Source organism: Mustela erminea, chromosome 9 (genome assembly GCF_009829155.1).
Source record: "Mustela erminea isolate mMusErm1 chromosome 9, mMusErm1.Pri, whole genome shotgun sequence".
Lineage (NCBI taxonomy): Eukaryota > Metazoa > Chordata > Mammalia > Carnivora > Mustelidae > Mustela > Mustela erminea.
Window position 1 is genome coordinate 62268693 of NC_045622.1, and position 25885 is coordinate 62294577.

At 38.6% G+C, this 25885-nt stretch overlaps 2 protein-coding genes across 3 annotated transcripts in view; one reads left to right on the forward strand and one right to left on the reverse strand.

Moving 5' to 3' along the window:
- Positions 1 to 25885, forward strand: part of LOC116598947 (zinc finger protein 215-like) — a 110123-nt gene that overhangs the window by 38458 nt on the left and 45780 nt on the right. The window lies entirely within an intron of this gene.
- ZNF214 (zinc finger protein 214) lies at positions 763 to 24929 on the reverse strand. 2 transcript variants are annotated; one of them, XM_032358474.1, is made up of 5 exons: positions 24676 to 24928; positions 24215 to 24273; positions 23572 to 23660; positions 4801 to 4959; positions 763 to 3689 (listed from the first exon to the last, which is right to left on the reverse strand). In XM_032358474.1, the coding sequence occupies exons 2-5, from the start codon at positions 24229 to 24231 to the stop codon at positions 2005 to 2007; spliced, it is 1950 nt and encodes a 649-aa protein (XP_032214365.1). In that variant the 5' UTR covers positions 24232 to 24273; positions 24676 to 24928; the 3' UTR covers positions 763 to 2004. The 2 variants fall into 2 exon arrangements, with proteins under 2 accessions (XP_032214365.1, XP_032214366.1); XM_032358475.1 differs by lacking the exon at positions 24215 to 24273 and having other exon boundaries at positions 24676 to 24929.

Genomic DNA, 25885 nt, shown 5'->3' on the forward strand with positions numbered 1-25885 from the left:
AAGGAACATGTGATGAGCACCGGGTGTTATACGCAACTAATGAATCATTGAACACTACATCAAAAACTAATGATGTACTATATGGTGGCTCACTGAACATTAAAAAAAAATGTATGATGTTTCCTGTCTTATCTAATCTGTTACCTGCATAATTTAAACAATAATGAAAATTTAGTTGATTAAAAATAATACCATAGATGATAACAGGTTTTTAATCTCACATTTCTGAAGCTGATGTTCCACTCTGCTTTGACATTTACTTTTGGAGTTCTTTATCCATTCTCTCTTCACTGGCTTTGCAGATAAGCCAGAATTTTTCTTTCTGCATGCTTTAGGTTGTTCTTTTCCCTAAGCTGTTTCTAAGATGGTTTTTATATTGTTTTTTTTTTTTTTCTAAAATCTAGTGAACATATATTTTTTTAGTTCAGGTAAAATATCTTAATTTCTTTGATCATTGATTCTATCCCATATTCTTTTAACTTTCTTAGAAACACCTTTATTCCTACATTAGATCTCCATTCTTTGTACTTCCTGTCTTTTCTCATTATTTCCCTCTCATTATCCTTTTTGTATACACTGAAGATATCTCAAGTTCATTCATTACAGTATTTGATATTCTGCAGTGCCATTTCTGCTTCTGTTGCCTTTAACTTTGATCTGTTTTAAATTTCCCTGTAGTCCTTCATTGTTTTTGTTTTAGAGGTTCTTCTCTACTTACTGATTTCTGCTCTAGTTTTACTGACTTCATTTTTTTTTTTCGTAATGCTACTCAAGACACCTGTTTTTTGTTTTTTTTTTTTTTTTTAAATTTCTTCAGGAGACTGAAATAGCTGATTTTCAGGGCTGTCAGGTTTTAACTCTTCATGGTAGTGTTCTTTCTTTGGTACTGCAATTCCCTGTTGTTTCCCTGAACAAGTCCACTTAATTTAGTATCTCTTGGGCAACGATGTCTAAACATATTTATATTATCAATAGTTAGGACTTGTATATTCCTGCTGACTCCACTCCATTTTTACAATGGCCAGATTCTCTCTTCTTCCATAATTAGGTTTTAGTTCAGTTTTGCACATAGCTTTGAGTTTACTTCTGCTTTCAGCAGCTATTTCTCTATTACCTCTCTCTTCTAAGAATAAATCAGTCTACTGCTTAAATCTCTAATTATGAACAGATGGAGTATCTTCAGTTTCCTGACAATTCACTTCTATTAGCTTTTACTGACATCTTTCACACCCTACTTAGAGACATTAAATATTGTATTTCTTGTTACATGGTGTCTGAAGTATGAATCAATGTGGAATCGTGGGAAGAAGGATATGAGAGTGTGCTATGATAACCTGAAAGTGCAGCACCCCTGCAAAAGATGGTTCCTGACTTTTCTGGCTGACAGAGATAACATCTCTACAACATCCTGTCTCAGGTGAAGGATCATGAAGTACTTTCCTATCTTTTGTCATAAGCAATCAAATTGTCCTGCCTTGTAATTTAATTCTTCCACATTTAAGCAATAGGTTATCTACCAGTTTGAGTTTGATGTTTTGTGTGTGTTCTTCTTGTGGCTTCCTAGGGACTTTACAGAGGAGTCAGAATGCTGTTTCAGAGCTAGCTAGCCAATTTGCATTAAAAAAAAAAAGTAAATGTCTCAAAGTCAGTGAAAAGATAGAGTTGAATATACAGTGTGATTTCATTCACATGAAAATGCACACAAAAAAAGGCTAGAACAAAACAGGATGAAGAGTTTTATTCTTGAATCTTTCATATATTTTATAATGGATATGTATGATATAATAGAAAAAGTAAATACACTTTCATTTTAAATATATAGGCATCCTCCTAAGGATTTCTTCTTGAACCAAATGATTCTTAGTGGGAGTTGGGGGAAACTAGAAATGTTGCTTGGGACTATTTGGGTTTATTTATAGACTTTTCTTCCCCGCAGCATTTATTGGGCTGAATGTTAAGCTTTGATTAAAGTTGTTAACTAAGTAAACGTAATTATAAGGTTTCTCATGTGTGATTATTGTGGAGATGAGAATTTTTATCAAATTCCTTATAATACTCATGACATTTATGAGGTTTCTCTCCTATGTGGACTCTTTGATGAATTCGAAGAGCTGAGCTATGACTGAAACCCTTGCCGCACTTAGTGCATTGATAAGGCTTCTCTCCTGTGTGGACTCTCTGATGAATGTGAAGATTAGAGCTGTGACTAAAGCCCTTTCCACAATCATCACATTTATAGGGTTTTTCTCCTGTGTGGACTCGCTGGTGAATGAGAAGGTGGGAACGCTGACTGAATCCCTTACCACACTGTTCACATTTATAGGGTTTCTCTCCAGTATGTACTCTTTGATGAGTATGAAGCTTCGAACTCTTGCTGAAGCCCTTCCCACATTCATGACAAGTATAGGGTTTCTCCCCAGTATGGACCCTCTGATGAATACGAAGATCAGAGCTATGACTAAAGTCCTTGCCACAGTTGTCACATTTATAAGGCTTCTCTCCTGTATGTACTCTCTGATGAATTTGGAGATTTGAGCGCTGGGTAAAGCCCTTACCACAGTTATCACATTTATAGGACTTCTCTCCCGTGTGGACTAACTGATGAATCCGAAGATTTGAGCTCTGACTGAAGCCCTTGCCACACTCATCACACTTATATGGTTTCTCTCCTGTGTGGACTCTCTGATGAACATGAAGTACTGAACTCCGACTAAAACTCTTACCACACTGATCGCACTTAAAAGGCTTCTCTCCTATGTGAAGTCTCTGGTGAATCTGAAGTAATGAATTTCTACTGAGGTCCTTATTACACTCAAGTTTATAAAGTTCCTCTTCTGTGTGGACTCTTTGATGACTGTGAAGACTAGAGATCTGACTGAAGCTCTTACCACACACGTGGCATATGTAAGAGACCTCCCCTGTGTAGGCCCTCTGATGAAAGTGAATACCTAAGCTTTGCCTGAAGTTACTGTCAACTTCATCACATCCATACAGCTTCTTACCTATGCGAATTCTTGGATGTCTGTATAGGTCTGATCTTTGAGAGAAGCATGCTGTGCTGACAGAGCATTGAAAGAACTTTTCTCCACGTTGATTTCTCTTGTGGAGAACACACTGTGAGTTCCAATAATAAATTTCTTTACATTTATTACATCCACAGTTTTCCTCTTCCACAGAGTTTTTCAGTAGGTCATGTTGACATAGTTCCTCAGTGTACTCTGGAAGGGCTTCTACTGTTGGGACATAAGAATGCTGAACTATGAGCTTTTGTTCTTTTTCCACAGAGAGATTTTTCCTAGATATGCCAAGATGCCATCTGCTTTTTTGAAAACCATGTAAATCATTCACATAGATTTCTCTAGCATAGTCTTCATGGGTATGTTTTGTTTCTAAGGACTTCCAAGGTATAAACTTTGTATATTTTAAGTTCCTGGGACTTTTGCCTTCAAAAGTTAATTCACAGTTCCCATTCCATGGTACTTGGGTGGAGAGTATTAACCATTCCTGATGATGGGAAAGATCTTGTTGCTTTAGGTCTTTCAAATCTATTCCTTGGACGGTTTCCACATAGTTTCTATTCTCATATATCTGAGTGCTGGCATTCCTCCATCCTTGCCAGCAGGGAAGATTTTCATGTTTTAAGTATCTGAATCTTTCTTCTTGGGGTTTGTAGCTCTCTTTCCAGTTTCCTAGAATAAGCAGATAATCCATTGGTGAGATAAATGTGGCTTTTAAAAATTTCCAAGTATCTCAAGCATTGCCTTCCAGAATTACAGGAATAAATGTGTGGGTGGGAATGGGAAAGGATTATGCTTAGGCTGCTCCATATTTCATCTGAAATTATGCGTTTGTTCATTCATATATATATATTCATTCATTCACTTATTCAGACATGCTGTAGATGTATCTTGAGCATCTGCTACTTATCAAGTACTGTTAGAAATAAACAATTAAGGCTGACTGTTTCATGGAAATCATCTTAAAAACAGATTTAATTAGATTACTTTGTTTGGAGCATTATTTTAAGAAATAAAATATTCTATTTTTTTTGTTCTAGCAGAGTGTGACCAGTTGTGTGAAAAAATGGCTGCATTAACTCTGTACCTCTGGGTGTTCCCCTTTCATGCTGACTTTAGCTTGGCTATACAATTTGTTTTAATAGGACAATAGCAAAAGTGATACAAACAGAGACTTGAAAGTGCTTGCGTACTTAGAACTTGCCCTCTTTTTGCTAGTTTTGAAAATTCTATGACCACCACCATGAAAACAAGCCTGGGCTAGCCTGCTTGAAGAGTGACATATGGTCAACACATTCCCATTATCCCCACTGCTACCAACCAACTCCCAGACATCTAAGTCTGACTGTCCAGCCTCATCACAGACCATCCAGCCCCAATCAGATCACTCTGTGATAGAAGATCCATCTAACAATTAGAATCATGAAAAATAATGTTTGAGTCACTAAGTTTGGGGTAGAGTTTGTTATATAGCAAAAGCTAACTTGTATAAATAGTATGAAGAGAGCACAAATTTAGGACCACACAAAATTGATGTGTAGAGGTCTGCATTTTAAGTGTAATCCAGAAAATAAGAATAAAAATCACAAATACCTATTAATTACATAGCCTAGGTGTCTTGGGAGATGCCTTGCTCTATCTTCTGTCATCTGATTTATGACCCATTTCTGAGGGTCATATTCCTTCTATCTCAATACAATACCTAGATAAAGAACCAAAATACTCAACAAAACTGATTCCAGAAGATACTAATTCTGTTAGCTAAGAGCTGGGATAACTTTACCTACTGACATGACATTTGTGTAGTTCTCCCACATGACCTCTCTATAGAGCTTTTTTTGAGAAGAATCCAGGAATTTCCATTCCTCCCAAGTAAAAATAACAGTCACATCTTCAAATGTTACTGCCATCTGGTCAAAGATCAGGTTTTCCAAGAAGAGACCTAAGAGAAAAGACGGACAAGGAAACAGCCATTCAGCAGGTAACATAAATGACAAATGAAATCAAAAAAGAAAGAACTTCAGTAATGAAGAAAAGTAAGAGGAGACTTAATAATAGGGATGGCTAAATAATGTATCAAGTCACTGAAGCCCATCACAGTCATAAGAAACATATAATAGCATCTGCCTGCTAACCACTGGGCTAAGGACTTCACATATATTTCATAATCCTCACAGCAACCCTCTCTTATAGATACTATTATTATCCCGATTTTTAAAAAATGAGTAAGTAATGGTTGAAAAAGATTAAGTCAATTGATCCTCCAACCCTTTTTATTCTGGAAATGTTCATCTTCCTGCTCCAATCTGTGCTGGCTGTTCTTTAGTGCTCCATTTTCAAGATCATATACTTCTTTTTCCCTTTTGTGATTTACTCCATTAATTTGGAGGTATATGCCCAAATGAGTTCAGTCAAGCTTATGAATGCTAATTCCGTGGCCACTGAAAAAAAAAAAAAAAAAGGTGAGAAACAAGCTAAAGTTTTCTTCAGGACACACATTTGGTTTAAAGGAGAATGTCCAAGCTTGCTTAGTGTCCTTATCATCACTCACAAGTGGCTGGGTATCAAATTCAAGAGTGAAAAGAATTTTTCTTAGAATTGCCTCACTGTTTGTATGCCTTCATTGTTGTTTCTAAGACCTTTTTTTCTTTAATTCTCATTCCTTTCTGAGCAACTTTTTCTTTGCTCTCTGTAAATATTTTAGGGTCATCTTTTGACTGGCTCTCTGCCTCCAATGGTATGGATGCATCTTCAGCTTCTCTGAAGTTCAAAGGGTTTATCAAATCCTTCTTGTGCTTATTCCCCCGTGGAGCATTCCAGGATGTAAAGTCTTTAGCCCTATGAGGTTCTTACCACTGTTCTGCCTCTTGCTTTCCAAGTTGTGTGTGTGTGTGTGTTTTAGGAAGTTAGTTATTTTAGTAGTATTTAGTAGTTTATTTATGCATTGAGAGAACGTACACACAGGGATTTGTGGGGATGCAGAGGAAAAGGGAGAGAAAATAACAAGACTCCAGGCCAAGTGTGGAGCCTGAGGTGAGGCTAGATCCCACCACCCCAAGATCATGACCTGAGATGAAATCAAAAGCCAGATGCCCAACTGCCTGAGGCACCCAGGTACTCCTTCCAAGTTTTTGTTGAAATTCCTTACTTGCTGATGGCTCCTTACTTCATCACTGAAGATTCAGACAGTTTTTAGTTTCTTATTACCATCATGAAGTTTTAGAAAAAAGAGATAAATATATGTATTCAAACTGCCCCAAAATTATTCTTTTAGTGGAGAGAACACCTCATAAATAGGTTATTTGACTAACTGATTTCATTTTTTGATGACATTCTCAATTCTAAAGTTCAATTAAGAATGTTTAGTAAATACTATGAATAAAGGAAATCAGTAGATTTCATGGAGGAAAACTAGAATATCATGACTACCAAATCATTATAATCATAGCAGTTAAAAATTATCAAGAAGTTATATGAAAAGGGCTGTTATTTATTATCACAATAATCCTCTAAGGTATAATTATCAATACTAAAGGAATAAGGAAACCAACATTTAGCAAAATTAAGTAACTTGAACAAGGTCATGCATTTACAAAATAGTGGCCTACCTACTAAGTCAAGTCAGAGAAGTCAAAAACAACTTGGTAAAGGATTGTAAATCAAGATTTCCATGTTTATGCCTATTGTGTTAGCAAAAGGACAACAGGAAGATATACTGAAATATTCAAGGATTCAAAATATACCACCCACATACTGCTTTCCAAATAAACTACATGAAAATCCATGTGTAAACAATGAAGTACTAACCAAAATGACAATTCAAGAAGGAGAAAATTCAATGCTATTTTTAAATGTTTATAAATGTTAAAAATTCAGAATATCATAAGTCTATTTTAACACATACAAATGAAATTATAAATAAAATCAGAAAAGAAAAATGGGATGTTTAGATTCCCAGATGATAAGACTGAAAACGGGAGTCAGAACAGAAAATAAGTGAACTCACTGGTTCCTTATTTTGTAAAAAGTACAGAAAAAAATAAAACTCAGCCTGTTGTTACTGGCTTTGTTATTTTTTAAATATTTAAGAATTTCTTTAAAAGTTATACTAGAGGGGCACCTTTGTGGCTCAGTCAGTTAAGTGGCTAACTCTTAATTTTAGCTCAGGTCATGACCTCTGGGTCCTGGGATGAAGCCCTACCTCAGGCTACATGCTCAGTGAGGAGCCAGCTTGAGGATTCTCTCCTCCAACCCTTTCCCTCTCTCTTTCCCTCTACCTGTCCCCTTGCTCGTGTGTATTCTCTCTCTCTCAAATAAATAAATCTTAAAATATATACTAGAGATTGAGTCCAGTTGCTCTCCCAAAAATAAATTCATAAAATTTTAAAATAATTCTGAAGTAATATAAGTAAAAACTGAAAGCCTACCCTCCCCAAATAACTTGAGAAGTAACCAGGATAGTTTTTACTGTCCTTTCTGACTATTTTTCATGCATACCCACAAACATACATACCCCACTGACATTTTTTTCTTAACTAAGACATGATAATTCTGGTTTGCATTTTTCACATAATACATAATGTACAACTTCACATTTCAGTACATATGTCTATTTTATTTGTGGTGGTTTTAAAATACATCCACAAATTATTTGATTCCCTTCCCTTCAAGAGGTGTAGCCAGTTCCCCACCCTTCAAGCATGGGCTAGACTTAAGGACTCACTTCTAAGGAATTTTATATAAAAAACAGAAGGGGAAGAAGTAATGCTGTGCAACTTTCAAAACTAGCTCTTAAAGGCACTGCAGCTTCCACCTCGCCCATTTTCTTAGATCACTCTCTTTTGGAGAAACTGCCTTCCATGTGGTTAGAATACTTAAGAGTCCTGTGAAGACACCATGTGGCAAGGAACTGAGGCCTTCTGTCCTCTGAGAAATGAAGCATCCTGCCAACAGTCACATGAGTGAAGCATCTTAGCAGAGGATTCTCCAGCCCCCTGAAGCCTGCCAGTATCTGCAGTCCGGTTGACAGCTTGACTGTAGCCTCATGAGAGACCCTGAGCTAGACCACAGCTACACTGCTCCCAGCTTCCTGAGAGATAATGAGATATTATTATGAGTGACACAATAAATTTGTGTTATTTTATTAAAGTAAATGTAACTTACTATGCAATAAATATTGTTCTAGCAAACATTCTATTAGAGTTTAATTACTATTACAAATTGTTTTAGAAAACAGAAAGTGAAAGCTGCTAGCTATGTGGCTAGTGTAATCTTGACTCCAAGACCAGATAAAGACAACACAAAAAAGTTAGAATATAATCCCATTTGTAAATTTTATAAATCTATAATAATCCTAAATAAAATATTAGATACTTGAATTCAGAAGTACTTTAAAATATGCATCATGGTCAAGCATCATTATAGGAAGGAAGGACAGTTCAATAAGATAAAATCTATCAATATTATTTATTAATAGACTACAGAAGAAAACCATAAGAGAAATCAAGTGATAAAGTTCATAATGTTCAACACCTTTATATGGTCTTTTTTTTTTTTAACGATTTTATTTATCTTTATTTATTTGAGAGAGAGAGAGAGAGAATGAGAGGGGAGAAGGCCAGAGGTAGAAACAGACTTCTCAAGGAGCTGGGAGCCTGATGCGGGACTCATGACGTGAGCTGAAGGCAGTCACTTAACCAACTAAACCACCCAGGTGCCCCCCTTTATATGGTCTTTAAAAACTTTTAGCAAAGTAGGAATAAAAAACCCTCTTAATTGGTAAAGGTTACATATTAGGAACCTATATCAAACATTAAACTGAATGGACAAACTTTGTGTTTCTTTTATTATGGTAAACAAGGTAAGAGTGATTCCAGTCACCACTGCTTTCAACATAGTATCAAAGGTCTGATAAACACTGTAAGAAAATGAAACGAGGCATAAGGATTAGAAGTAAATCAAAAAATGTAACTATTTGCATATACTATGGCAATCTACCTAGAAAAACCAAGAGGACATAGATAAACCTTAGAGCTCAGTAAAATTACCAGATACAATAAAGCATAACAACCACTAGAAAATGGGGGACACCATTCACCAAAAGCAAAACAAAAACCAAAAAGAAACACTATCTTAACCAAGAATATACAGAACTCTTGGAAGATAATATTTAAATTCGAGTACACAGAAAGAATACTTAAATAAAAGGAAAGGTGTACTTCCATGTTCTTGGATGGATTGAATTAAATTCAGTATACCACCCCATCAAATTCCAACTGGATTTTTTTGAGGAACATAATATACTTTTCCCCTAAAATTTACAGGGAAAGAAAAGAAGAATATAATATAGAGACTTAAGTAAACCAAGCAGAAAGACTTGTGCTGCCAAACAGTGACACACCGCCAAACTACAACAGTAAAATCAGAATTGACAAATAAACTAGTAGAACAGCATGGAAGATTCAGACTGTGCTTGTTTATATACGACACATTAATAATGAAGATGGCATTAAAAATAAAAGTTAAGAATGGATTATTTACTAAATGGTGTTGTGAAAACTTGAGTAACTATATGAGAAAAAATAAAAGTGGATTCCAACTTAGTATCCTATACAATGTAGACACTAAATGGATTAAACACTTAAAGTGGGGGGCACCTGGGTAGCTCAGTTGGTTAGGCATCTGCCTTCAGCTCAGGTCATGATCCTGGAGTCCTGGGGTAGAGCCCCACATCAGGATCCCTGCTCAGCAGGGAGCCTGCTTCTCCCTCTCCCTCTCCCTCTGCCTACTGCTCCCCCTGATTGTGCTGTTTCCCAAATAAATAAAATACTGTTTTTTTTAAGATTTTATTTATTTATTTGACAGAGAGAAATCACAAGTAGTCGGAGAGGCAGGCAGAGAGAGAGAGGGAAGCAGGCTCCCCGCTGAGCAGAGAGCCCGACGGGACTCGATCCCAGGACCCCAAGATTATGACCCGAGCCGAAGGCAGCGGCTTAACCCACTGAGCCACCCAGGCGCCCAATAAAATACTATTTTTAAAAGGCAAAGGTATAGAGTAAACAAAAGAACATGGAGCTGAAAAACATTTACCATTCTGAAATGAATCCAGGTGCCAGTTTGTTGGAAGAAAAATAGATATATTACCAGCTAGCTAACCAATGGGGAAAAAAGGAGTGAGCATAAGTAGAAAAAAAAAGTTAGAACTGACATTAGGGAAATGGCAACAGGTAAAAATTCAACTGAATGTTATGTGGGCACTTTCCACAGCTCTTTAAAAAATAAATCTTAATAGGAAGGGTTTTTTTTTCCTAGAAAACCACTCAATATGTCATAAAGAGAAAAAACCTGAACTGGTCAGTTTTATGAAAGAAATTATCAAAGAACTATAACCTTCAAAAATAACCAACCCAAAGATTTTCTTACATAAATTCTTTCAAATTTTCAAGGAACAGACTTAGAGTTATTAAATTGTTCCAAACATATAGAAAAACTATCAAAATCTTTAAAACATTCAGGAAAACACTGAGACAGTAAAAGGCAGAAAACTATATATCTATAACTATATTATTAATGAATATTGGCACAAACTTCAAGAGCAAATAAAGAAAAATATAAAGCTAATAAAATCCAGCAACACCTATATTTATACTGTCACAGAACTAATTACTCCAAAATGTGGTGGCTTCACACAAAAATAATTATTTTTCACAATTTCTCAGGGTCAGAAATTCAGGAATGGCCTGGGCAGTTCTAACTCAGATCCCTCATGAGATTGTTGAGTAGTGGCTTGAGTGGACGGGAGGATTCACTTCCACGGTGGCTCATTCACATGGCTGGTAGGCTGGTTGTGACTGTTGATGGAAGTTATCCATTTCTTTGCACTTGGTTATGTGGCCAGGGCTACCTCTCAACATGGAGGCAAGCAAAAGCTGTATCCTTTCTATGACTTAGCTTTGGAAGTCACATATCATCACTTACACTGTACTCCATTGGTTGAGGTGATCACAAACCCCAGTCAGATTTGAGAAGTGGGGACATAGATCCTACTTTTTGGTGGGAAGATTAAGTTACATTGTAAGACAAGCATTAAGAGTCAGATATGTTATAGGTATGCCATCTTTGGAAAATGCAAATGGAATCTCCCATAATACACCAATGCATATTATAGCATGATGGAGTGGTGGTTTATTCCAAAAAGTAAAGAAAGATCCAAATGAAGAAATCCATTAACTATAAACTGTCATAATAATGTCAAATAAGAAAAGCTATATATTTTAATCACTGCCAAAAAAGTACTTCTTAAAATGCAACAAGGGTCCTTCATTTAAAACTACTAACAAAGCAAGTTAGCAAAACAAAGACATGCAACCATATCTCAAATCCAAAGGTAAGACATTAAAAGCATTCCCGTTAAGACTGGAAACTCAACAAAGATACTGCAAATTCACTATTTTTAAACCACTAATGAAAGCACTTGACAATACAAGTAGACAATTATAAAGGGTATGGTTGTACATAGGAAACCCAAGAAAACCAACTGAAAATCATTAGTAATTATAAGCAAAGTCAATGTCCCAGAAATTTTTTTTAAAAAGATTTTATTTATTTATTTGACAGACAGAAATCACAAGTAGGCCAGAGAGGCAGATGGAGAGGGAGCGGGAAGCAGGCTCCCTACTGAGCAGAGAGCCCGATGCGGGCCTCGATCCCAGGACCCTGAGATCATGACCTGAGCTGAAGGCAGAGGTTTTAAACCACTGAGCCACCCAGGCATCCAATGTCCCAGAAATTTTAATACTAGGTTTGTACCCTAGAGAAACTTACACATGTATACCAGAAGATATGTACAATAACATTTTCAGCATAACTGCTGTAATAACGAAACACTAGGGGCGCCTGGGTGGCTCAGTGGGTTAAGCCTCTGCCTTCGGCTCGGGTCATGATCCCAGGGTCCTGGAATCGAGCACCGCATCGGGCTCTCTGCTAGGCAGGGAGCCTGCTTCCCCCCACCCTCTACCTGCCTCTCTGCCTACTTGTGATCTCTGTCTGTCAAATAAATAAATAAAATCTTTAAAAAACAAAATAACGAAACATTAGAAGCAATACAAGAGGCCCAACAACAGGATGGATAAATAAGTTGTTTGTCATTCTGTGAAACAGTACATAGCTGTGAAAAAAGCTATAGGTACATACAAAAAAGCTATAGCTACATTTGTATAGCTACAAATCAAGAAGCCAATCACAGTGATTCCATTTATATAAAACTAAGGAATAATAAACATTTAAGTTAGCAGTTGCCTCTTTAGGAAAAGGAGGCAATGAAATTGTGGGGTCAGCAGGGGGGTGCTTTTCAAAATATTTGGTGGTCTAGAGGGTAGGTGCTCATGTTATTTTAAATTATGAATAGAGTCAAGATGGCGGAGAAGCAGCACGCTGAGACTGCTTCAGCTAGCCGGAGATCAGCTAGATAGCTTATCTAAAGATTGCAAACACCTGAAAATCCATCGGCAGATCGAAGAGAAGAAGAACAGCAATTCTGGAAACAGAAAAACAACCACTTTCTGAAAGGTAGGACCGGCGGAGAAGTGAATCCAAAGCGACGGGAAGATAGACCCCAGGGGGAGGGGCCGGCTCCCGGCAAGTGGCAGAGCAACCGCGCACAAAATCAAGACTTTTAAAAGTCTGTTCCGCTGAGGGACATCGCTCCAGAGGCTAAACCGGGGCGAAGCCCACGCGGGTTCAGCGTGGCCTCAGGTCCCGCAGGGTCACAGAAGGATTAGGGGTGTCTGAGTGTCGCAGACCTTGCGGGTATTGGAACGGGAAAGCCGGCTACAGAGACAGAGCCGACAGTAAGCTCACAGCTCGGTGTGACCTTGAACTGGTCGCAGGCTCGGTGAGCTCGGAGCCCGGCTGGAGGTCAGGCAGACAGGAGTAACTGGGCGCTGTTCTCTGAAGGCGCACTGAGGAGTGCGGCCCTGGGCTCTCGGCTCCTCCGGGCCGGAGACCAGGAGGCCGCCATTTGTATTCCCGTCCTCCGGAACTCTACGGAAAGCCCTCAGGGAACAAAAGCTCCTGAAAGGAAACCCGAGCGGATTACTCACCCCGGCCCCGGGTAAGGGCGGTGTAATTCTGCCTGGGGCAAAGACACTTGAGAATCACTACAACAGGCCCCTCCCCCAGAAGATCAACAAGAAATCCAGCCCAGACCAAGTTCACCTACCAAGAAGTGCGGTTTCAATACCAAGGAGAGCAGCAGAATTCCAGAGGAGGAGAAAGCCAAGCACGGAACGCATGGCTTTTTCCCTGTGATTTTTTTTTAGTCTTGCAGTTAATTTAATTTTTTTCTTTTTCATTTTTTTGGTTTTTTTTCCTCGCCTTCGGGTAAATTTTTTTTTTTTTTAACTGTTACCTTTTTCTTTTTTAACGATTTTTTACTAGTTTATCTAATATATATATTTTTTCTTTTTTACATTTTTCTTAGGTGTTTTCTTTTTTTTTAATTCTTTTCTTTTCTTTTCTTTTCTTTTTTTTTTCTTTTTTCTTTTTTTTTCTTTCTTCCTTTTTGAACCTCTTTTTATCCCCTTTCTCCCCCCTCACGATTTTGGATCTCTTCTAATTTGGTTAAAGCATTTTTTCCTGGGGTTGTTGCCACCCATTTAGTATTTTACTTGCCCCTTCATATACTCTTATCTGGACAAAATGACAAGACGGAAAAATTCAACACAAAAAAAAGAACAAGAGGCAGTACCGAAGGCTAGGGACCTAATCAATACAGACATTGGTAATATGTCAGATCTAGAGTTCAGAATGATGATTCTCAAGGTTCTAGCCGGGCTCGAAAAAGGCATGGAAGATATTAGAGAAACCCTCTCGAGAGATATAAAAGCCCTTTCTGGAGAAATAAAAGAACTAAAATCTAACCAAGTTGAAATAAAAAAAGCTATTAATGAGGTGCAATCAAAAATGGAGGCTCTCACTGCTAGGATAAATGAGGCAGAAGAAAGAATTAGTGATATAGAAGACCAAATGACAGAGAATAAAGAAGCTGAGCAAAAGAGGGACAAACAGCTACTGGACCACGAGGGGAGAATTCGAGAGATAAGTGACATCATAAGACGAAACAACATTAGAATAATTGGGATTCCAGAAGAAGAAGAAAGAGAGAGGGGAGCAGAAGGTATACTGGAGAGAATTATTGGGGAGAATTTCCCCAATATGGCAAAGGGAACGAGCATCAAAATTCAGGAGGTTCAGAGAACGCCCCTCAAAATCAATAAGAATAGGCCCACACCCCGTCACCTAATAGTAAAATTTACAAGTCTCAGTGACAAAGAGAAAATCCTGAAAGCAGCCCGGGAAAAGAAGTCTGTAACATACAATGGTAAAAATATTAGATTGGCAGCTGACTTATCCACAGAGACCTGGCAGGCCAGAAAGAGCTGGCATGGTATTTTCAGAGCACTAAACGAGAAAAACATGCAGCCAAGAATACTATATCCAGCTAGGCTATCATTGAAAATAGAAGGAGAAATTAAAAGCTTCCAGGACAAACAAAAACTGAAAGAATTTGCAAATACCAAACCAGCTCTACAGGAAATATTGAAAGGGGTCCTCTAAGCAAAGAGAGAGCCTACAAGTGGTAGATCAGAAAGGAACAGAGACCATATACAGTCACAGTCACCTTACAGGCAATACAATGGCACTAAATTCATATCTCTCAATAGTTACCCTGAATGTTAATGGGCTAAATGCCCCTGTCAAAAGACACAGGCTATCAGAATGGATAAAAAAACAAAACCCATCTATATGTTGCCTCCAAGAAACTCATTTTAAGCCCGAAGACACCTCCAGATTTAAAGTGAGGGGGTGGAAAAGAATTTACCATGCTAATGGACATCAGAAGAAAGCAGGAGTGGCAATCCTTATATCAGATCAATTAGATTTTAAGCCAAAGACTATAATAAGAGATGAGGAAGGACACTATATCATACTCAAAGGGTCTGTCCAACAAGAAGATTTAACAATTTTAAATATCTATGCCCCCAACGTGGGAGCAGCCAACTATATAAACCAATTAATAACAAAATCAAAGAAACACATCAACAATAATACAATAATAGTAGGGGACTTTAACACTCCCCTCACTGAAATGGACAGATCATCCAAGCAAAAGATCAGCAAGGAAATAAAGGCCTTAAACGACACACTGGACCAGATGGACATCACAGATATATTCAGAATATTTCATCCCAAAGCAACAGAATACACATTCTTCTCTAATGCACATGGAACATTCTCCAGAATAGATCACATCCTCGGTCCTAAATCAGGACTCAACCGGTATCAAAAGATTGGGATCATTCCCTGCATATTTTCAGACCACAATGCTCTAAAGCTAGAACTCAACCACAAAAGGAAGTTTGGAAAGAACCCAAATACATGGAGACTAAACAGCATCCTTCTAAAGAATGAATGGGTCAACCGGGAAATTAAAGAAGAATTGAAAAAAATCATGGAAACAAATGATAATGAAAATACAACGGTTCAAAATCTGTGGGACACAACAAAGGCAGTCCTGAGAGGAAAATATATAGCGGTACAAGCCTTTCTCAAGAAACAAGAAAGGTCTCAGGTACACAACCTAACCCTACACCTAAAGGAGCTGGAGAAAGAACAAGAAAGAAACCCTAAGCCCAGCAGGAGGAGAGAAATCATAAAGATCAGAGCAGAAATCAATGAAATAGAAACCAAAAAAACAATAGAACAAATCAACGAAACTAGGAGCTGGTTCTTTGAAAGAATTAATAAAATTGATAAACCCCTGGCCCGACTTATCAAAAAGAAAAGAGAAAGGACCCAAATAAATAAAATCATGAATGAAAGAGGAGAGATCACAACTAACACCAAAGAAATACAAACTATTATAAGAACATACTATGAGCAACTCTACGCCAATAAATTTGACAATCTGGAAGAAATGGATGCATTCCTAGAAACATATAAACTACCACAACTGAACCAGGAAGAAATAGAAAGCCTGAACAGACCCATAACCAATAAGAAGATTGAAACAGTCATTAAAAATCTCCAAACAAACAAAAGCCCAGGGCCAGACGGCTTCCCAGGGGAATTCTACCAAACATTTAAAGAAGAACTAATTCCTATTCTCCTGAAACTGTTCCAAAAAATAGAAATGGAAGGAAAACTTCCAAACTCATTTTATGAGGCCAGCATCACCTTGATCCCCAAACCAGACAAGGATCCCACCAAAAAAGAGAGCTATAGACCTATATCCTTGATGAACACAGATGCGAAAATACTCAACAAAATACTAGCCAATAGGATTCAACAGTACATTAAAAAGATTATTCACCACGACCAAGTGGGATTTATTCCAGGGCTGCAAGGTTGGTTCAACATCCGCAAATCAGTCAATGTGATACAACACATCAATAAAAGAAAGAACAAGAACCATATGATACTCTCAATAGATGCTGAAAAAGCATTTGACAAAGTACAGCATCCCTTCCTGATCAAAACTCTTCAAAGTGTAGGGATAGAGGGCACATACCTCAATATCATCAAAGCCATCTATGAAAAACCCACCGCAAATATCATTCTCAATGGAGAAAAACTGAAAGCTTTTCCGCTAAGGTCAGGAACATGGCAGGGATGTCCATTATCACCACTGCTATTCAACATAGTACTAGAGGTCCTAGCCTCAGCAATCAGACAACAAAAGGAAATTAAAGGCATCCAAATCGGCAAAGAAGAAGTCAAATTATCACTCTTCGCAGATGATATGATACTATATGTGGAAAACCCAAAAGACTCCACTCCAAAACTGCTAGAACTTATACAGGAATTCAGTAAAGTGTCAGGATATAAAATCAATGCACAGAAATCAGTTGCATTTCTCTACACCAACAGCAAGACAGAAGAAAGAGAAATTAAGGAGTCAATCCCATTTACAATTGCACCCAAAACCATAAGATACCTAGGAATAAACCTAACCAAAGAGACACAGAATCTATACTCAGAAAACTATAAAGTACTCATGAAAGAAACTGAGGAAGACACAAAGAAATGGAAAAATGTTCCATGCTCCTGGATTGGAAGAATAAATATTGTGAAAATGTCTATGCTACCTAAAGCAATCTACATATTTAATGCAATTCCTATCAAAGTACCATCCATCTTTTTCAAAGAAATGGAACAAATAATGCTAAAATTTATATGGAACCAGAAAAGACCTCGAATAGCCAAAGGGATATTGAAAAAGAAAGCCAACGTTGGCGGCATCACAATTCCGGGCTTCAAGCTCTATTACAAAGCTGTCGTCATCAAGACAGCATGGTACTGGCACAAAAACAGACACATTGATCAATGGAACAGAATAGAGAGCCCAGAAATAGACCCTCAACTCTATGGTCAACTAATCTTCGACAAAGCAGGAAAGAATGTCCAATGGAAAAAAGACAGCCTCTTCAATAAATGGTGCTGGGAAAATTGGACAGCCACATGCAGAAAAATGAAATTGGACCATTTCCTTACACCACACACAAAAATAGACTCAAAATGGATGAAGGACCTCAATGTGCGAAAGGAATCCATCAAAATCCTTGAGGAGAACACAGGCAGCAACCTCTTTGACCTCTGCCGCAGCAACATCTTCCTAGGAACAACGCAAAAGGCAAGGGAAGCAAGGGCAAAAATGAACTATTGGGATTTCATCAAGATCAAAAGCTTTTGCACAGCAAAGGAAACAGTTAACAAATCAAAAGACAACTGACAGAATGCGAGAAGATATTTGCCAACGACATATCAGATAAAGGACTAGTGTCCAGAATCTATAAAGAACTTAGCAAACTCAACACCCAAAGAACAAATAATCCAATCAAGAAATGGGCAGAGGACATGAACAGACATTTCTGCAAAGAAGACATCCAGATGGCCAACAAACACATGAAAAAATGCTCCATATCACTTGGCATCAGGGAAATACAAATCAAAACCACAATGAGATATCACCTCACACCAGTCAGAATGGCTAAAATCAACAAGTCAGGAAATGACAGATGCTGGCGAGGATGCGGAGAAAGGGGAACCCTCCTACACTGTTGGTGGGAATGCAAGCTGGTGCAGCCACTCTGGAAAACAGCATGGAGGTTCCTCAAAATGTTGAAAATAGAACTGCCCTATGACCCAGCAATTGCACTATTGGGTATTTACCCTAAGGATACAAACGTAGTGATCCAAAGGGGCACATGCACCCGAATGTTTATAGCAGCAATGTCCACAATAGCCAAACTATGGAAAGAACCTAGATGTCCATCAACAGATGAATGGATCAAGAAGATGTGGTATATATACACAATGGAATACTATGCAGCCATCAAAAGAAATGAAATCTTGCCATTTGCGACAACATGGATGGAACTAGAGCGTATCATGCTTATCGAAATAAGTAAAGCAGAGAAAGACAACTATCATATGATCTCCCTGATATGAGGAAGTGGTGATGCAACATGGGGGCTTAAGTGGGTAGGAGAAGAATAAATGAAACAAGATGGGATTGGGAGGGAGACAAACCATAAGTGACTTTTAATCTCACAAAACAAACTGAGGGTTGCTGGGGGGAGGGGGTTTGGGAGAAGGGGGTGGGATTATGGACATTGGGGAGGGTATGTGCTTTGGTGAGTGCTGTGAAGTGTGTAAACCTGGTGATTCACAGACCTGTACCCCTGGGGATAGAGTATTATGCCTCCATCAGAAAGGATGAATACCCAACTTTTGTAGCAACATGGACGGGACTGGAAGAGAGTATGCTGAGTGAAATAAGTCAAGCAGAGAGAGTCAATTATCATATGGTTTCACTTATTTGTGAAGCATAACAAATAGCATGGAGGACATGGGGACTTAGAGTGGAGAAGGGAGTTGGGGGAAATTGGAAGGGGAGGTGAACCATGAGAGACTATGGACTCTGAAAAACAATCTGAGGGTTTTGAAGGGACAGGGGGGTGGGAGGTTGGGGTACCAGGTGGTGGGTATTATAGAGGGCACGGATTGCATGGAGCACGGGGTGTGGTGCAAAAATAATGAATACTGTTATGCTGGAAATAAAAAAAAAAAATCATTAAAAAAAAAATTATGAATAATATTTTAGTATATTCTTTTGCATGCATGTAATGTATCACAAGTTCAAATTAACTGAGCATGTAAAATACAATTAACAGAATTTAGAAAGTTCAGGCATATACTCATTAAAAGGTATTTTATCTGACTGAACCACCCAGGAGCCACTTTTAAAAGGTATTTTTAAAATGACATGTACAGGGGTGCCCACGTGGCTCAGTCAGGGTTAAACGTCTGCCTTTGGCTCGGGTCATGATCTCAGGGTCCTGGGATAGAGCCCTGCATCAGGCTCCCTGCTCAGCGGGGAGTCTGCTTTTCTCTTGCCCCCCACCCATGCTTGCTCACTCTCTCAAATAAATAAAAATAAATAAACTTTTAAAGTAACATTTACAATAGCAACTAAAAAATATACATTCTGGGGTGCCTGGGTGGCTCAGATGGTTGCAAGTCTGCCTTCAGCTCAGGTCATGATCTCGAGGTACTGGGATTGAGCCTCACATTAGGCTCCCAGCTCAGTGGGGTATCTGTTTCTCCCTCCCCCTCTGCCTCTCCCCCTCCTTGTACCTCTCCGCCTTTTTCTCAAATAAATGAATAAATCTTTAAATCTATTTTTAAATCTTTTAAATATTTTTAAATTTTTAAATCTATTTTTAAATCTTTAAATCTTTAAATATATGTGTGTGTATATATATATATAGAGAGAGAGAGAGATTCCTACGTACTTAACAAAAACACTTAGAACACAGATAAATGTAGCTTTTGAATTTAGAAAATACTCCTCAATCTTTGGTAGGAAAAATAAACATAATTTTGTTATCACTAAACTTACTTACATTTTCAAAGATATAACAGGTTTGGGGGAGGGTATTTTCAAGTACTTTTGTGAGAAAAAGGAAAAGTGTTAAAAAGAAATAACACGAGGAGACTAACCCAATGGTATATTAAAACTCTGTAGCTCTTAAAAAAAAAAGAACTCTGTAGCTCTAATTATAACACCATGTGGATGACACATAAAATAGAGAAATAGAGAAGATCAATATAAAGGAATAGAAATCTGAAAGTGGACCTAAATATAGCAGTGAATTCTAAACATGGTAAAGGTAATAGTAAATTTGTGAGGATAAGATAGCTTATATAATTAATGATGCTGGAACATCTGACTAGCCATTGTCCAAAAAAAAAAAAGAAAAAAAAAAAGGCTAGATTCCCTGCCTCAATTCTTATATCTTAGTTGACTAGAGAGAGTTATATCAGATATACATTATATTTTAACAATAACTAACATAATAGCAACCATTGTTAGTGATTCTGTTTGTCAGGCACTGTGCTGGTTTTTACATGTTTGCATCTCAACCCTAGAAAGTTCTATTTCCCCACTTCAGAATTGAGAAACTGGTTAAGTAATGCAGTCTAGTTCACATAACTCAGAAGTGTAGAAGCAATGAAACAAGGTTAGATAATGGGTCCAGAGCCAGTATTTTGACTACTAAGCTAGACTAAAAAAAATACTGAAAAGTTAATATATTCAGTTCAGTTAATATTCAGTTATATTCAGTTAATATAATCTAAAACTTATTATAAGAAACTTTTAATTTTTTTTTCTTCCCACAATGAGCCATCTTCCTTTTCTTTATTCCTAAATGTGGAAAAGGAAAGGCTAAATTCCTCTGCATTGCCCATTAAGCATACTACATATAAAGGAACAAAATTAAATACACTTGGATAGCAGTATAAGAATTGAGAGATGGCCCTCTGCCTGCTGCTCTGCCTACTTGTGCTCTCTCACTCTCTGTCAAATAAATTAAAAAAAAAAAAAAAAAGAATTGAGAGATGGGTTCACGAAACAGGACAGCCCCAAAAGTGGTCTGTATATACATTTGTGTATGTGTGTGGGTATGTTAAAAAATTTAGTAATTTGATATATAAATATGTAGCACCACAAACAATGGAGAAAGTAAATGCTACTAGAAAAATAAGTGGGAGGAAAAATGTTTCACTTCTGTCATTTCTCACACCAAAATAAATATATGATAGGTTTCAGAGTTAAACTTTTAAAATATTTGAAACTGTAAAAAACAGCTGAGAAAACGAAAGTCATTATGTAATATGTTTGGGGGTGAAGAAGAGCTCCCAAAGCATAATACTACAAAAATAAAAAGAAATAAGATTTCGCTTTATACAAATGTGAAACTCATATAAACAAAGAAGTCCTTAAAAGCAAAAGTCAAGCAACTAGAGAAATACAGCCTTTAACAAATGGTTTATATCTTTTATATACAAGGAGAATCTTTTATCAAATAGAAACAAAAAATTTAGTAGGAAAAAAAGTAATGCATATCAAGAGACATACAATACTTATGTCAAAGAAGGAATGCAAATGACCAGTAAATGTATGTAAAAAATGGTCAACCTTACTAAAGATTAAAGGGATGCAATTCAAGGCAAAATCTTAAAGATAATACTCAAAGGTGGTAAAGGTTCTGAAAGATAGTATCTTTCCTCAAATGGTTATAAAAGTTCATGTGGTATTTCTAAAAAAAAAAGAACTTAAGTTTTTCAAAAGTTTAAAACATGTTTATATTCCTTAACTCTGTTATCCTGTTTCTCAGAGCATACCTTGAGGATATAGAGAGATACACTAAATAAATTATATATAAGAATATTTTTAAAAAATTTTAAAGATTATTTGTTTGACAGAGAGAGAGCATAAGCAGGGGGAAAGGCAGGCGGAGGGAGAGGGAGAAGTAGGCTCCCTGCTGAGCTAGAAGCCCAGTAAGGGACTCAATCCCATGACCTTGGGATCATGACCTGAGCTGAAGGTGGATGCTTAACTGACTTAACTAAGCCATCCAGGCGCCCTAAAAATATTTAATAGAACACTTTATGACAGCAAAATATTGAGAATTACTTAAGTTTTTCCCCCCCAAAAGAAGATTAATATAAAGTACATATGGCTGGAATAAAGCCCATATATCTGGAATGGAATGATACATAATTTGAATGGAATACTAAATAGTCATTAAAACTTGGGCTACTGGGGCGCCTGGGTGGCTCAGTGGGTTAAAACCTCAAGTCATGATCCCAGGGTCCTGGGATGGAGCCTGGCATCAGGCTCTCTGCTCAGCAAAGAGCCTGCTTCCTCCTCTCTCTGCCTGCCTCTCTGCCTACTTGTGATTTCTGTCTGTGATATAAATAAATAAATAAAAAAAATTGGGCTACTGGGGCACCTGGGAGGAGTGGCTCAGTGAGTGGCTCAGTGAGTTAAGCCTCTGCCATCGGCTCAGGTCATGATCTCAGGGTCCTGGGATCGAGCCCCGCATCTGGCTCTCTGCTTGATGGGGAGACTGCTTCCCCCACCTCTCTGGGTGCTGCTCTGCCTACCTGTGATCTCTCTCTTTGTCAAATAAATAAATAAAATCCTAAAAAAAAAAAAAAAAAAAACCTCAGGCTACCAAAAAATATGTGGAAAAACTCTTAATTATATTTATATATAATATATATTTAACAATGAAAAAATTATACATATAAAAGCTATCCATACATTCAACGAATATTCAATGAGGGCTTACTATATGCTAGGCATAGTTCTATGAACTGGAAATGTTCTCTGCCCTCATGGAGCTTAGTTATCACGTTCAAATTTTTTTAATATATAATCTCTCTACATACATATATGTTAGATTACCTATGTGTCTATATTTGTATGTGTACATATATGTATGTATATGTGTCCATACAGATTATGTATGTATATCAAATATTAGATAAAAGACTATAAGTAAATAGATCCAAACGTTGGTAATGGCTCCCTCTTTTGAAGTGCAGAAGACTGAGTGGTGCACAACAATAAGTAACCAATTAAACATCAACAGCCTTCCACAATGTGGCCTGACCTGACCTTATACATGCATACTTAAATGCTCTACAATTAGTTACAAGCTCAGTTTTCTTATTTTCCCCTCAATTCCTGCCTGAGACTAAATGATCATCTTCCTGTCTAGAATATCTTCCTATTCATGATTTTTCAAACCTGAGTTTCTGTTTCTTTTAAATGCCATTCATTGTGACACTGATTAATGTATGGTAACTTGAGAAATTACTATTAACCTCATATGGCTTACCTCCCCAATGTTAAGAAAAGACATTCTTATATATTTCTCTATCTCAGAGCATCAAGAACAGTACATATTATACAACAGACCTGGATGACCTGCTGAATAAACGAATAAATGTTGGAAAAAGAGACTGGGTGGGAGTCGGGGAAATGCTATGTACGAGGCTTGGAAGCTTCTCAGGCAAGCGAGGAATATTTTCTATTCTGTCTGGTCCATCCATCCCCACTACTGCTCCCTCTTAACTCCCACCACCCATGTGGAATTCAGGGGGCATTTTATAAATGAGAAAAGGCAATCCTACTCACCTGGGATCAGACTATGAGGAAAGTAGTGAACAATCCTTCCTCTTTCATGTTCCTCTTTTGGGGAAGGGTGGAGTTTTGAGGAGTCTGAGCTGAGAGAAAAGAAAGGAGGAATGAAAGTTTGGGCATATCCTGCAGTCCCCAAACTCCCTACAATACCCATATACTGTTCTGTTTCAAGGGCTAGATAGGAGAGTTACAAGAACTGGCACCAAGGACTTTATTTCTGAACCTTTAAAAACTTCAAAGGTACAATTTTAGTTTGGGCATGAAAACAGAATTTGATCTTACCAAGATCCCTCCAGGGATGCAGATGCTCTCCGCGTAATTTAACCCGAGTCCCAAGGCTTTCGTAGTTAATTATTAACAAGTATATAAAATAATAGAAATGCGACACTTAGTTTCTTTCTAAAAGTATTTTTCTTGTTTTGTTCAATCATCATTGTTAAGTAGAAAGATAGTTCCATTGCTTTCCTGTACTAATTACAATAGAAATACTGGATTTACTATCAGAGTATTAGAACCTTAAAGAAGGGTCCCAGATCTAGCATTCCAAGGACCTGATCAGTCTCAAGTCTATTACTAACCACTTGTACAACCTGGAAAATGGTTTCTTCTAGACCTCCTAGGGCCTCACTTTCCTCACCTGTAAAATGGGGGCATGAGCCTTTGCTACCCCGGTTCTTCCTTGGTGATCACAGGTCCCTGGGGAAAATGATAAACAGTTAAGAGCCCTCTTTCTCTAGAGAGAAAAAACAAAACAAAAACAAAAACAAAAAACGATTCATGGACGTTTCAAGAGCAGCACAGGTTCGGGCACCCCCAAGGCGGGCTGCCCGAGTGTTTTTGCATCCAGACACACAAACCGTGCTCTAGGAGCGGGATCTGCCCATCTGCCCGCGCCAGGGCCACGGGTCTGCGCGGCCTCCGCTTCCGCAGCGAAGACGCGCGCGGCCTCCGTCCCACTTCCAGACCCCCGACCCGAGCTCCGCCCCAACACTTTCCAACCCTGAGCACCCCGGCGCCGAGGTCCAAACTACCTCTGTCCTCCTCTCCCCTTCCCCATATTTGGTTTTAACTTGAGGAGTGCGGCCGTGAAGGACCCACCTACACTGGTGTCTTCGGGATTTCTAAGCCAGAACCGCTTCTCGGCCCCTCACCCTCCCTTTTCTGCCACTCTTTCTTCAGCCACAGCTCTCCCCGCCCTTGTCCGCTTCTGGCTTGGTGCTCCCGAGAGTCCGCGTCACTTATGGAGCCTCTGAGGGGGATGGGACCGGCCAAAATTGACCGTCTATACAAACAATGGCCGCAGCCCCGCTAGATCGAAATGGAAGCCCCGGGTCCCAGCACAGACACTCGGACCGTTTCCATGGAGACGAGAGGGGCGGGGCGGAAAGGAGAGCGCCGGAGAACGTGGCTCCTGATTGGCCGGAAGCCTCCGGGCGCAGTCCGGCTCTCAGCCGCCAGCTTGCCTGCCAGCTTGCTGCCTGAAGACCTGTACCCTCCGCTCTCTGAGAAGAGGCTGGGGTGCAGCCACCCCAATGCTAACGAAGCTTTTAGGTCCCCCTGCGAAAGGGACAGGGCTGGGGATTCTGGCCAGTCTCGGAGAATTATGGGACCCGCAGAACCCGCGAGTGGGGACCCCCCCACGCACAGGAAACCTGGGGGAAACCATTGCTGTCACTTCGCCTTTGCTGGCCAGGGATGTTTGAGCCCGCTTTCCCACGCCTTTGGCGGAATAGGCCCCCCACTAGCTCTGGTCCTAGCATTGTCCCTAAACTCAAGGTTGGAGTCGCGCCGCCGGTAAGAGGACCTTTCAAATTCCAGGCTGCTGTTTCCCGGGACCCTCTTGGCTCCTGCTGACTCGGTGGCGGGGTCGCGCTTTCCTCCTCGCCCTTTTCTTGCCAAGTACTGGACTTCTCTGGAGACTGCAGGCCGAGAGGAGAAAAACAAGGTGGGATCGAGGCGGCACCATAGGAAAGAGCCCCAGAAAGAGATCCAACCACTTGCTCTTCTATTATCTTGTTCAGTGTTCTCTTAGGAAAATGTTTTCATTACCTTAAAGCACTTTTTCTCAAACTTAGACTGGATCAGTAGTATTCGACTCTTAGGTAAGGAACACTTTTTTAGAGTAGTCTTTAAAAGCAAGGGACTCCTTGGATTCTATTCTGACAATACCACCCACTTATGAGGTGATCTTGTCTGCATGACAGCCTTTTGGTGTAATCTTTAAAATAGGCACAATAATAGTAACCATTTTACAAGTTTGTTGTTAGAATTAACTGAGTTAATGTCCTCAAAATGTTTAAACCGGTCC

What these genes read in the sequence shown, in the direction of transcription:
- ZNF214 (XM_032358474.1), bottom strand. An exon ending in TCCTCATAGTCTGATCCCAG is followed by an intron (nt 4,960 to 23,571) that starts GTGAGTAGGATT and finishes CTTTTCTCTTAG; the next exon opens with GTCTCTTCTTGGAAAACCTG. An exon ending in CACAAATGTCATGTCAGTAG is followed by an intron (nt 3,690 to 4,800) that starts GTAAAGTTATCC and finishes TGCTTATTCTAG; the next exon opens with GAAACTGGAAAGAGAGCTAC.